At 38.4% G+C, this 13,604-nt stretch overlaps 1 protein-coding gene across 9 annotated transcripts in view; it reads left to right on the forward strand.

Annotated features, from left to right (window-relative positions):
• The window catches only part of HYCC2 (hyccin PI4KA lipid kinase complex subunit 2), a 73,654-nt gene that overhangs the window by 33,927 nt on the left and 26,123 nt on the right, over positions 1-13,604 (forward strand). For 7 of the 9 annotated variants that reach the window (XM_055811492.1, XM_055811494.1, XM_055811495.1 and 4 more), the window contains 4 exons: positions 124-219; positions 1,994-2,110; positions 2,810-2,897; positions 8,382-8,541. In XM_055811492.1, coding sequence (XP_055667467.1) covers positions 124-219; positions 1,994-2,110; positions 2,810-2,897; positions 8,382-8,541 — 461 coding nt within the window. Of the gene's footprint in view, positions 1-123; positions 220-1,993; positions 2,111-2,809; positions 2,898-8,381; positions 8,542-9,757; positions 9,926-13,604 lie in introns of all 9 variants that reach the window. The other 2 variants (XR_008748312.1, XM_055811497.1) reach the window with 1 other exon arrangement.

Consider the following 13,604-nt stretch of genomic DNA (forward strand, 5'->3'; position numbering starts at 1 on the left):
TGTGTTTACTTCTAAAATTTTTCCTGTGGGGTGTTTTTTGAGACTAAGTTGTAGATTGTGTTAAATTCTGATAAAATATGAAGAACTTAAACCATGCAAGATTTTGCTCTTATCTCTTTTCAGGTTTGAGGTGCTGAGCTTTCTTATGCTGTGCTACAATTCTGCTATTGTCTATATGCCTGCCTCTTCTTACCAATCACTTTGTAGGATGGGTTCCAGGTGAGAGACTTGTCTTTGAAATAGTCTTGCAGGGTGCATCTAGACTTCTAAATAAGAAAGAATTAATTTACTTGTTGTGTTTAATAACTTATAATATTGAACCACCGGTCATTCGTACAGTTTAATTGGAAATTTGAACCTGTGCTTGCATACAGATAAAACACATGGGTGATGTTACTGCTGTGTGGGCTTTCATTCTAGTTATAGATAAATAACTTTATGTAACTTGGAAAGAAGAAAAAAAGAGGCAATTTTTTTTGAAAATTAATTGAAGCTGTTCAGACTGATTTGTGGTTGGTGTGTTTTGGGGTTTTTTTTGGTTTGGTTTTTTTTTATTTCTGTCTTTTAGACATTTTTCAGTTTGGTTAGCTAAAAAAATCCTGTCAGGAATACCACCACTTTCCTTTACATCCAAATATTAATGTCTTGCTTCTGAGGATGGTTTATATGAAGTGCTTGTACAATGTTCTGGGGTTTAGTGGTTTGTTTGGGTTTTTCTTTGTTTTTTTGGTGGGATTTTTTTGTGGGTTTTTTTCCTTCCTTTCTCCCCCGCGCCCCCCCCCCCCCCCCCCCCCCATAATAACATCCCACATTCTGGAGAATTCAGTACTGTGATTTCTCAAAGTCTTATATGTGCCCTTTATATAACGTTCTACTTGAATAGTCTTAGAAGCTTCTGGCTGGCAAAGATCCCTGCTTTTTGTTCTGAAAAATCTCTAGTATATCTGATATTCCCATATGCCTGGTTTTTACCAGCATTTTTGTCTAAAATGAAATAAATTCTCTTTCCTGCTACTCCCAGAGGAATGTCTTTAAATGTTATGATTTGTAGCCTGTTTGCTTCAGCGTGATACTGCCATGAAAGAAAAGCATTACATGCAATTTGGTTACATAGCAAAGAAGAAATTAACTACCTTCTAACAACATATATTCTGTAGTAACACAGACATGCAGCTAAGATTATAGCCTATTTTTTTTTCCTATATTTTCTAATGGGAATGGGTTATTTGTTGCTGTGCTTCCATTATCTTCACTTGAGTTGTAGCTATGCAAAATTTGCCAAATGTGTTCAGTTTTCCTGCATCTGAAAATTAGACCCATTCTTTGGGTAGAGAAGAGACAACATTTTGTAGGCAAGGGATTTTTATATTGTTTTTGAAACAGTGCAGCAGCTATTATGTATTAGTGATCATTTGTTGTTTCCACGATAGATACAGATATTAAAGTTACGAATAAACTATTCTGGGTTTTGTGGAGACTCAGTGCAATGCAGTATATGGGAAGGCAGGCCTTTTTTCAAGGGTCAAAAGTTTTTTTCAGCGGGCAGCTGAGAGCGGTTCTCAGGAATACAGTATCTGTGTTACCCAGTTTCAGGTAAAAGGTGATCGCATGCTGTCGTCATACATTAGATTAGAGATGTCACAGTTCTTTTATACCACTGAAATGTTTCCTTTAAAGAAGGTTGGTTTTGGTTACTGTATTTTGGGGAGAGTCTGCTACTTGGCGGCTGGCAGTAGAGAACATCTTGCCACCCTTATTCTTCAGAAGTGGGTTATGATTTGAAGAAAACAGATGGAATTAATGGTGGCTATATGGGAATAACATGGGATTATCAGCAAGCCACATCCCATAAAACTGCTTTCATGACTGGGAGAGCAACATAAGAATGTTTGATGTTGTGTACTTATATTTTAAAAATTAAAATATCTGTGATGTAAAGACATATGTAGTGTTTGTGGAGTTAATGTTCTGTTACAATGCTCTGTTTTTTCAGGCTGTGTGTGAGTGGATTTCCACGGCAGCATGAGAAACGCTGGAAAGAACGCTGCGGTAGAGTGGTATTAGACCCCAATTTCATGGTGCAGCTGCTCACAGGTGTCTATTATGCCATGTAAGTGGATGTGTTGGGTTTTTTTTTATAAAGAGAAATGTCTGGTTTTACACGGTTTAAAATATAAATGCTAGTTGGTTTATGATTGAAAAAAATATTTAAACTCATAACACAAGCTTGTAATTTGATTAGTATATTTCCTGTTACTTGCTCACTTGGCCAACTGATAATTTGAAAACATGTTTGTCAGCATTGAATTAGGTGAAGAAGGGCCAGCAGCAGGTGCTGAAGAGAGTTGGGCTTCTCATTTCTTTTTTTTCCCCCAATTTCCACTACCACCAGATACCTTCTGTTCACAAGTGTAATGAGCTTGGATGCCAAGATAATCTAATGAAATGCAGACCTCTTGAATGTCAGTAGCTTCTGAGGTAGCAAAAATAAATTTCTGATGGAAATTCAGTTCTGGGGGTAGTGTTAACCTTTACATCTTGACCCTATTTTAAAAATTCGTTCAGTTTGTCCTGATTATGGCATCAACTTGGTCTTGCTTGAAGGTGACGGGGAGCAGCTTTTTTGTTACACCCACAAGATTAGTAAAAAAATAATGCTTTGTCTATACTTCTAAAACAAGTGAAGGGGCTGGGGTGTATATACAGTTAAACTTTCTACATAAGCAAAGAAGTGAAGAGCTGGATTTGGGCAGAAAAAAAGTTTGAGTTCATAAGATATGAAAGATAAATATGTATCTTTACTTTTTAGATATAATGGTCAGTGGGATCTTGGCCAGGAGGTACTGGAGGACATAATTTACAGAGCACAGCTTGAACTCTACTCACAGCCTCTGCTGGTAAGAAACAATCCATTGAAGTTTGTGGTCTTAGTTAAGAGGAGTATGGATGTGTTTCTGAAGTGGACTGGTAATGAAAGCATTTGTGGCCATTTACTGCACTCCAAATGCAAGCGGTTGTTAACAGCTGGTGTTTCAACATAGCAGTTTATACCATGCTTTTTTCTGCTTGCATATTAAGCTAGGGTGTTGGGATCTCCTAGGACTCATTGATGCTGAAAGCCAGGGTTTTCTGATGTATTACAGTCGGATCAAAATGTTGTTGTTTTGGCATAAGCTACCAATGAGTTATTCAAAGAAGCTTAATCAGAGGGTTATATGACATAGGACTTTGGTTGCAAAAAAGGTGTTTTCTTCGCTTCTAGACCTTCAGCAGGGCTGAGAATATGCTGTGTGGTTTAACTGATAACAGAGGAGAAAAAGCAACAACAGGACAGAGCTGAAAGTGAAAAGGCGCTTCATCTACAGAGTCAATGTCAGGTTTTGATTGATCGAAGTCACAGAGGTCTTAATCTTGACCTTCTTCAGAGGAACAGCAATAGAAAGGAGGAGTTCTGACTGAATGGGGTTTCTTCAGTTTCCACTATACTTGCTGTTCTGATCATAAGAGGAGAGAAATGAAATGGGGAAAGTAGTGAAACTCTGCTGGCTGCAGGTGGATGTGATTGGGAAGGATGAGGAGGCTGACAGAGAGAAAGGATTGGAGGGATTTTATTTTTTGTCAGGTGTAGGAATCAGGATCAAAATAAGAGGGAAGATTAAGGAGAATAAAGTAAAATAGGCTTGTCTCGGTTTCTGCATCAGAATTGTGGCTAGAAGCCTTCAGTGCTCTCTTGAACTAATGGCAGTAAAATTTCACTGCTTTTTACATAACTGAGAAAGGAGTGGATTGGGAAAAATCTTTTTATGTGGCAGTCAGAGCTCCCTCTCTTCTGCAATAAATTACGTAAAATTATTCTCTTGATGAATTAATATTGGCTATAAAATTTATCCGCAGGCTTTCTGACACTGCTGCATTTTAAATGCTTGGTACCCATTGAATTATTATAATAGTTCTTTTTGGAAATGACTCATCGCTGTATCAGATTGAAAGCTTTAAATTAAATATTTAGCCTGCTGAATTGGGCCACCCTATTAAACTACTACATTTAAAAGGTGTGTGGGAGGATCTGAAACTTGATGATATGACAATTTTCAGTCCTTTTTGTTCATTTTTAATCAATTTGTCCTTAGAGATTACTTCTAATTGTAAGAATCATCTGGAATATCTTTAGTTTTTTTCCAAAGCTACTCCCCCCAGCCTCTCTGGTGTCAGTGGTGGGATGACATCACCAGTTTTCCCTCTTCCCCAGTTGTCAGGTTTTTTGTGCATATGCATACAGTCACATCTGGTTTTTTGGGTTTTTTTCATGCGTATGTGTGCAGGCACATCTGTGGGGTTTTTTTAATACTCTGATCATTGCCTTGCTTCCTCTCATGTTTCTCTACAATTTTCAAAAAACAGCTTTCAGAAATTGTCAGCTTTATTAAAAAATGAGCTGCATGTCCTTGGCCTTGTGCTACATATTCAAGTGATTTGACTTTTTTAAAGGTTGGAGTCCTTTCACCTTGTTGCATTTTCCAGGACTTGTATGTTATTTAGCAGTATTATAATTTTTTTTATTTTAAACTCAGCGCTACTGACACAAAATAAAATACCGTCTCTGCAGCATCCCAGGTAAGCGTAGGATTTCCTAACAGCAGCAAATTCTTTGAAGTCCATTTAATATTCAGGCAAACCCCCACATTAGAATTATTTTTAGATATCTGTACTCGAGGTGTTTGTATATTTATAGGAATACCATCAGTCAGCATTACAATGAGAAACATCACAGACCCTGTGTTTGGATGTATCTCTTGAAAAAATATTTTTGACGTTATGGTAGATCCATGCTTTTGTTTAATTAGGTTTATATTGCCTGTGGACTTAAAAAGAAGAAAAAATCCGAAATAGCAGCATCAGAAAGCTATGAAATATCTGTCATGTAGAAGCAGTGTTTCACTGTTACCCAGAGACTGCAAGGGAAAGGTGGTTTTTTTTTTTTCCTGGGAAAAGTATCTCTATTAACAAACACTGTGTATTGGTTTCATAGACATGAAAACTGGGAGTTTCTGTAGAGGGAAACTAATCCTCAAGACTCAGTGTTACTACCAAGCTAGCCTGGACCTGGGGAGTAGCTCCATTCCGGTCAGTCTTTTTCTCTGAACTTCTGCACTTGTTTCAGACAGAAATCCTTGTCTTCAGTGCAGAGATGCACAGGCTTCCTTAGCCTAGTACACAAGAAGTATGGATCAGCAAGTCCCTATTGTGACAGCACCTTTATCCAGTGTATTTTATTGATGTACTTGCTGGTTTTGTTGGATGCTTTTTGTTAGAGCTCCTTTCTGGTAGGCAAGAGTGGATGTCTGGCCTGAAACCAGCCCTCCCTTGCCATCAATAGTTGCAGACTTGGCGTGCCAAGTCTGAATCGTGCTGTTTGTTTTCCTGCTGTGCTGGGTTAGACACAGTGAGGAAATCTTTTTTGCATCCCAAAGGGTTGCAGGTTGTTGGTTTGTTGTTTTTTTTTTTTTCTGGTGGAGAAGGGCTGTGACTCAAACTGGTTGTTTAGGTTGTTTCAAAGTTTGACTGTTGTGTTGATTTTTGTCTCCATATGGTTCTCCTCAGTCCTGAGAAGTGCAATTTGTGCTGTTAGAAAGGGCCAGCTGTTAAAAGGTTCAACAAGCAGAAATGCTCTGTCACTTTTCTGGCCCTGTTGCAGAAGCTTTTTCCTACTAATTTTTAGTTTTTAGTCCTGTATACTGAGAAGGGTACCTATTCAAAAGAGGGTGCAACTCCAGTGAGTGGACAGTGGGAAGGCAAACCATTGTTGAACTTCTATCTGCTTTGCCACAGTACAGCGCAAATGATCTTCTGAAGTCTTTAACGTGATCAAGGGTAGGGTGAATGCAGTTTGTACCATTTCAAGAGGATGGTGTAGGAAAAGGCCTGTGTGTGAATACAAGTGAGGCTGAGAGAATTGGCTAGCAAAGGGTAAATTGGTGTTGGGCAAGTGGAAGGTAGAATGATAAGGAGCATTTCTGTGATGGTGCCAATAATCTTTTGTGCTGGTTAGAAGTCAGACAGGAAGGTGGTGTAGAAGATGTTTAATGGGGAGTTACAGGGTTGCAACAGTAGCTGGAGATCAGGATCAGCTACGTGGCAGCCATTCCAGCCCCTCAGGTAATGGAAAGTGTTTGATTTAGTTAATGTGCTGTGATCTGTGGCTTTACTGTTTGAAATGGTTTAATTTCTTCTCATGGTTGCTGGGTGATTTGCCTGCTATAACTTGTAGAAGAGTCACTTTTACTTTATCGTAATGTGAATAAACACCTTTAATTCATGGAGCTTTTATGGCATGCCATATGCATTGATATAGTCTTTTTATCAAATGTTATCTGAGATCTTCACAGGACAAGTGATACGAAGTTCTGCTAATAGGGTCTGTTCCAGTGGTTTAGTAGATTTCTTGTAGTTTGTGTTTTTGTGAATGCTAACAAAAGACAGCTTAATTAGTTAAACTGGTTTGGTATCTGTGGGCTTTGGAAGTTCAAGGAATTTGTTGGTTGTCCTTTACATTTCCAAGTCCTCTGGCAACCTAAGACTATCAAGACAACATTGATGAGGTTTAAAAGCGTGGTAGTTCTGTTACTAGGTTGAGGGGAACATACGAAAATGCTGCTTAGAGCATAAACCTAGGAAGTGCTTGATTGTAATCATGTGCTAAACAGTTGATACTACTCCATCAGCTAGCCACAAGTCTTTATACAATAAACAAAATGCCTGTTCTTAGAAAAAGAAAATGGTCTTAAAGGAAGAAAAATGTATATATGCATTGTCAGGAAAGTGGATTATCTTGCAAAGATACATACTCTAAAGCAGATCTGTATTTTATTTGAGTGGACAGAACCGTCAACCTTACAGTTTTATCTGTGGCTTAGAATAGGGTTTACATGCCTTTGCCTTGAGCTAACAAGTAGACTGAATGGATTTAAGACATGCAGACCACATGTATTTTTAAGTAAATATGTTTCTCTTGCCACATAGTGAACTCTGTTCTCTCAAGTTGCAGAATCAAGTTTTTTGTGATACGAGAGAAAATCCGTTAGAAGGCAATGTAAAATTGCTTTTCACAGTGTTTCTTGGAAACTGTAGTGGAGAGAATAGCCTGCCCAAATTATGGTGGGAACTGTTGCTAATTTTAGAGATTAGCAGGTTACGTTTTCAGTAGGTGTTTTAAGTCTAAATCTCTCTGACACTTCTAACTACTGTCTTCATTACTGGGGGAGTAAAGAGCATATAGGAAGTCAGATGTCTGTGAAACAGACCTATGAAGTTGTGATGTTAAATTTAAAATGTGTCTAATTTTTATTGCTGGTTGGTTGTATACATTTATAAGATTTTGGAAAATCATGGTGTATTCCTTTTATTTTTTTTTTTTTTTACTTTTTATTTTTTACATTTTAAGTCGTATGTTCTGTGCAGCAACTTTGTTATTGTTCAGTACTGTACATGACAGAGACTCAACTTGCTTTTCAAGAGCTGGTACACAAGTTCACTTTTTGAACAGTTTAGTTGTAAACTATGAAACATTTAACTGAAAGTTGCTTTTTATTATTTATTTTTTTTTAAAGCAAGCCTCTAATCTGACAACGGCATTTTATAGGAAATTTAAAGAAGTAGTTAAAACATCAAAGCCAAAAGAAGTCACTTGTTCTTCTCAAAGCTGCAAAGCAAAACTTCTGACTTTATAATAGGCTATTACAATAAAAAATCAGATATAATAAAGATGAATGCATTTTAATAATTTTATGCTCGTTGGCTAGGTTGCAGTTTTTATTTTTTAAATCTTGCAGGTACCTGCAGGCTAATCCCCTTGGTTAGTTTTTTGGTTGGGTTTTTTTTTTTTTTTGGTGGTGGCTTTTTTTTTTTTTTTTTTTTTTTTTTTTTGGTGCGGGGGGGTGTGTTAGTACGGGGTAGGGTGGGCTGGAAACTGGCCCTGTCTCCCCCATGCACAAGGCTATATGCTGTTCACATTGGCTTGGCCTGTGACTTAGTTTTATGACACTCTTGTCATAAAACATAAATGGTATTTTTCTTGTAGTTTTGCAGTCTCTTTTGGATGGACACCTTCCTGTGTAGGTTGTTGCCTCTGTCGGTACAGGTGGCAAACGTAGGACAAAATAAATTACTTCAAAAAAAAAAAGGGGGGGGGAGACAATTCAGCTATATTTTTGGGAGTAGGTTTGTGATGAACTTTTCAATGGAGTTATCAACTGTGATTCATGGGGATTTGGCATAATTAACAATTCCTGGTTATTTCCCTTTCTGTATTCAGCCAGAGATCTAATATTGCCATTAGTGCAATCAAGGACAGTTAGAGGTACAGCATTTTACTTTTATCTTAGGTTGCAAATGCCATGAAGAACTCACTGCCCTTTGATGCTCCTGATGCATCACAAGAAGGCCAGAAGGTACTAAAAGTAGAAGTTACCCCAACAGTGCCGAGGATTTCTCGGACTGCTATTACAACAGCTTCAATCCGTCGTCATCGCTGGAGAAGAGAAGGTGAGCTTTCTCTGCCAAGAGCAAGTACTGTAGTGGACTGTATTCATCATCATCACTGTGATCTGGCCTTTGAGTTTGAATGTTTGCAGAACAGTTGGTTGGGTTTGTGTTGTGTTTTTTTTAGTTTGTTTTTTGAAAAGTGATACTCCATAACTATGTATAGTATTTTACATCTTCAGAGCATTGCATGAACATGAACATTTGGAGTGTTTGTTTTGTTTTTGATTTGGTGATAACCCATGAGGTAGGTGAGAAAATGGAAAAGCTGGAAAATGTTGAATAAGTCTGCGCTTTTTTTTTTTTCCTCCATGTAACGTGGCATGACATTGTAGAGATAGTTTGGCTTAGAATTTGAGTGCTTTCTTTAATACACATTAAAACTCAACTGCCTCCTATCATAAATAGCTCAGAGAATGAATGTTACTATCCAGACCTTGATAGGGTTCCAGATACCTAAAGCTGCTGAAGGCAGTGGGAGAGGGACTAGCTGAACATCAGACTCCTACCACCATATGGCCCAATTTAGAGATGGGCCATGTTATAAAATATCTTTGGATAGGTTAGAATTAGTCCATATTTTTCCTCTGTGAGTACTTAGGTTGTATGGAAGTGTGCCTGACTATGAAGGAAAAGTATATAATAAATATTCACCTTGATATGATAACATCTTCAGTGTAGGTGTTAACAAAAAGCTTGCTTTGAAATCAGTTTGTCATACTTGTAAAGCTTTGTTGCTGCATGTACAAAACATTGACTAAAACAAGCTGCATAAATGGCTGAAAGTAAAAAGTAGAATAACCTAAAATTAAACTGAGGGTAAAAGAGTCTGAAAACAAGAATTGCATATTTTCCTATGGTACTCTCTTCCACTGCGTGCACCACACCACCCACCCTCCCCCCGACGCATGAACAAAAGGATTTGACGGCCTCTGGTCTTCAGCTGAATTAGGATGTCCAGGACAAGTAGCTGTCTTCTGTTTTCAGGACTGTGGGTCATGTTTGTCTTCACTATAGTTGCCATTATATTTGTTTACTGGTCTGGTCTACAGTGTAGCCCACCTGTCCCTCTCTGTGGATGTTCTCACGACTTTTAACTAAGCATGGGTAGTGTTTTGTGTCTGTTCCATGTCCACGTAAATATTCTATTTTCCCTGCCTGGGTTGGAATGCCAAGAATGGAATAGAAAAGCACTAAAATGTTATATGTTGAATCCCAGATGGCTTTGACTTCTCAAACGAGGCTGACTCAAGCATACCTGGCTCACCGATCCAACACGGCTCCACAGACCTAGGGATCAAACGTGAGCAAGAGGGGGAGGTGCCGATGCGCAGGACCCCTGAGCATGGCTTCCCGGAGCCCACCTTGGCAGCAGCCACAACAGAGGGTAGGACAGAGATGAGGAGGCAGAAGTCAGTGAGGCAGTTGCTGGAGGAGGATCCTGGCTCCCTATCCCCAAGCAGAACTTCTTTCCATTCTAGTGTCTGTTTCCGCTATCCCAGGGTGTATTAGCTTCTCTTTGCAATACACGCATCCCCTATATACTTAACATCAGGTCAGGTACTACCTTTTGTTATCATGTGGGCTGGCCTGGGGCTTGCATTTGTGTGGTGAAAGACTGCTTGGCATGGCAAAAAAGGGAAGAAATAAAAAAACAACACCCCCCCGAATGATGGGGTAATAACCAAGAGCTTTGGGATTGCTTGGAAACTTTCTATTACTGAGCATGTTTAATATTCAGACAGAAAAAATGCACCAGACTAATATGAATCTAGTCCTGAAAAGCAGACTCTATAAATTGATTGGCTACAACTTAGTTACAATAGTGTCTTGTTACTCTGCAGTCTTTAAATTTCCAAGAATGAAGTTTCCTGTTCCCGTTAAAAGTCAAGCATATCTAAGACAGATATACAACTGCTGATATTATTTGCCAGTCATCCTTTAATTGAAAATTCATACACATACAACTCGTTTATATGAACGAGTTGGCTGCTCTAAAGACAAGTACCAAAAAAGCACGTGTTGTTTTCAAGAAGAAATCAAGTTGTCATGTTTCTAAAAACTTTAAAAACAGTTACTGCTTTCTTTCTCAGTCATGCTGTCCCCACAAATGCTGCAGGACTTTGTATGTCGCTCTGCAGCCAAGAATGGCAGGTAGAGTAGCTGGTAGAAATTTATTTCACTTAAGTTCATCTATTAATTTTCTCATCTTTACTGTATAAAAGATGTGGTTTTGAGTACTGAATTTGAATCATGATTTCTCCTTGGAGATGAGAACCAATTTCTTGTAAATTTAGTTAAACATATTTTCAAGTATTCTCCTATCTTGAGTCATCTTTTCTATCTGAACATTCCTTTGGTATTTCCAGCCTCTATAAGCATATCAGCTGATCATAAATGAGATTTATTTACACATTTGGATATGACATACATAGGTTTCAGATTTGGTCTTCTGGAAACAATAATCAGGAGAATTTGGAGATTTAATGTAGTGTTATCACAGAATCCTTACCCTTAATCAGAGTTGCTAACAAACAGTGATTAAGACATCATCCTTCTGTAGAAGATAGTTGCATAAAAATGTTTAGTGTGGTTTATAACGTACTTCTTGGTGCATATTCAATTTGAGCATGCTCCGTAAATGAGTCCTGTCTTCTATATTCACTTGTTCAGTTGGTCTTACTCCATTTTACTAAACTTTGCATGTGCATGACCTGAAGGATATGGAAGAGGTCCTCAGCTGCAGAGAACCTTCTGGGAGAGACAGGAAGGGGGGAAAAAAAGTTGATAAAATTTGGCCTCCTACTCTTAATTGATTTTAAGACATCTATATAATTTGGCATGGGTTTTGGATAAGGCGTCACTCCACATGCTTTACTTCTGTTGAAGTGGGTTGAATACCCTTTACTTCTGTCACAGTAGCAATATATAATTACATGCTTGGGCAAACTGAATTCTGCCAGTTGACAGCATCTGAGAGAAGACCAAGGAATGGAGTTTGGCTTGATTATCAGTATAGAGTTGTGTGTGTATGCATAGTGGTCTATTACTTTACTGATGCTGATTTCACAGAAAGTTTCAGCTAGCAAATTCTCTCTCACAAATATATTTTTGATACCAAATGCTATGAGAGACTGATCATTTCTAGTGACTTTTCAACCTTCAAGTATGGGAAGGATAAACAGAATAAAAGTAACTTTAAAAAGTGGTATAAACCTCTTTCTTCAGATCGGTGTTTTGAGCCAATAAGTAGAAAAAGACATTTCAAGCATGACTCAGTAATGCTTTACAAAGATTTCCACTTGGGTGGTAGCAGCTGTGGTTATGTGCGCCATTTTGTGTTAGTCGAGGATCCTGTATCCATGTCTACTGGATTAATCACGTACAGGCATAAATAATTACTTGGGGACAGACTTACGCTGACAAGGAACAGTGAGAGTCCTGAATACACGCTGTAGTGCAATTGTACGGTTTCTGTCAGGTTGCACTGTCTCTTTCACTTCTGACCTTACAGTAGAAGAGTGCTTGGGAGGAGTAGGTTTCTAGTTTTAGTTTTCTTTTTTAATTGTGTTACTGGTCTATTACAGGGAGAAAGCTTTATGACTTCATTCTGGTTTTCCCCCAAAACAGAATATGTAAGGACTCAAATATTTTTTGTTTCTGAGGGCAGTTTTTAGAGGAGGAAGAATGTGTGTTGGGAAAAGAATGTTTGCTGAAATCAGTCCCACTGAGAACTCCTATAGTTATATAGGTCTGACTAAACAGAAATTCTCTTGCATGTTGTCTTCTCTATCTTCTTAATTTTTGAGCACTGCTGAGCTGCTTAGGCCTCTGTATAGTTGCAGCATCCAAAAGCTTGCAACAACCCCTCTCAGTCTTGCCATTAAATTCTGTGGATAAAATGCCACTTTTTCAGCATGACTCTCTTGCTTCGCTGTCCCTGAATAGGAATATCTGTTTTAGCATCCTATTACTCCGCAGCGTTTTAACATAAACTTTGAAGACAACTAATGTTCTTGTAATAATAAAAAGCTTAGCAGTATTGTCTGGAGAGACATACTTGCAAGACACATCTTTTGTTTGAATTAAGAAGGGCTTGAGAGGGGACTTCAGCTGCTGCTATTGCTGCTTGTAACCAAACATGCTTTCATCCAGCTTTGCATGATTATATAAAGAAACATAAATGTTGGTTTATTGAAAAAGTGCTCTTGCTTTTCAGTATGTTCCAGTTACGTCATGTTTTTATTAGCATCTTTGATTATGTGTGGGAAGGTTGGGGGCGGAGGGAATGGAGATGTGGTGGGTTGTGAATAAAATGTATGGCTGTCTAGTGTGAGGAAATACACTTATGTCTCAATGAGAAGATGGAAGGCCTACATTGACCAAATGGGGTGGGCAGAAGAGAGGGAAAGTGTATGTATTTCAAATACGGTTACAGGAAGTTAAAGCAAGTAACACACTCTGATTTTAATAACAGCCCTTCCTTGAAACCTAGGAAGCTTCTTTTTCTAAGGCTACAGTCTTTACCAGGGAAGTGCAGTAATGTGAACTATATTACCTTTCTGCTTCAGGGAGACTGATGAGTCAAAAAGAACAATACAAAAATACAGAATAATCTCACATTGCATTGTTCTGAGAGAGGCCTGAGAGTGGTTTTGATTTGGAGATGGCTAAACATCCTTTGTAGGCTGATACACAGTAATGATAATTCCAAGGCCTGTCCTGAAAAGAAGTAGTAAGTTTAAAACAGAACAATAAAAACTCCCTGTAAATTTTTCTTTTTGCTTTACGCTTCAGAAACGTGAAGTCAGATCAGGCTATATTCCTGCTACACAGAGGTGGCAACACTGAAAGCTTTGTGTTTGTTCTGCTTGTCATGATGTAATATGTTCCTTAGTGCTCTGCTAACAATGAGCATGAAAGGATGAGCTTCCGCTCAGATGTTAGAATCTCTTAGATCCTTGCCACCACTTTTTTCCATTCCACAAGAGATTTAAACATGTTTGGTTGGTGGAAAGCTGGGTTGAACGAACTGCCGGTGGAGCAGTACAGTGGCTTTAGCTGGG

Source organism: Falco peregrinus, chromosome 8, assembly GCF_023634155.1.
Source record: "Falco peregrinus isolate bFalPer1 chromosome 8, bFalPer1.pri, whole genome shotgun sequence".
Taxonomy (NCBI): Eukaryota; Metazoa; Chordata; class Aves; order Falconiformes; family Falconidae; genus Falco; species Falco peregrinus.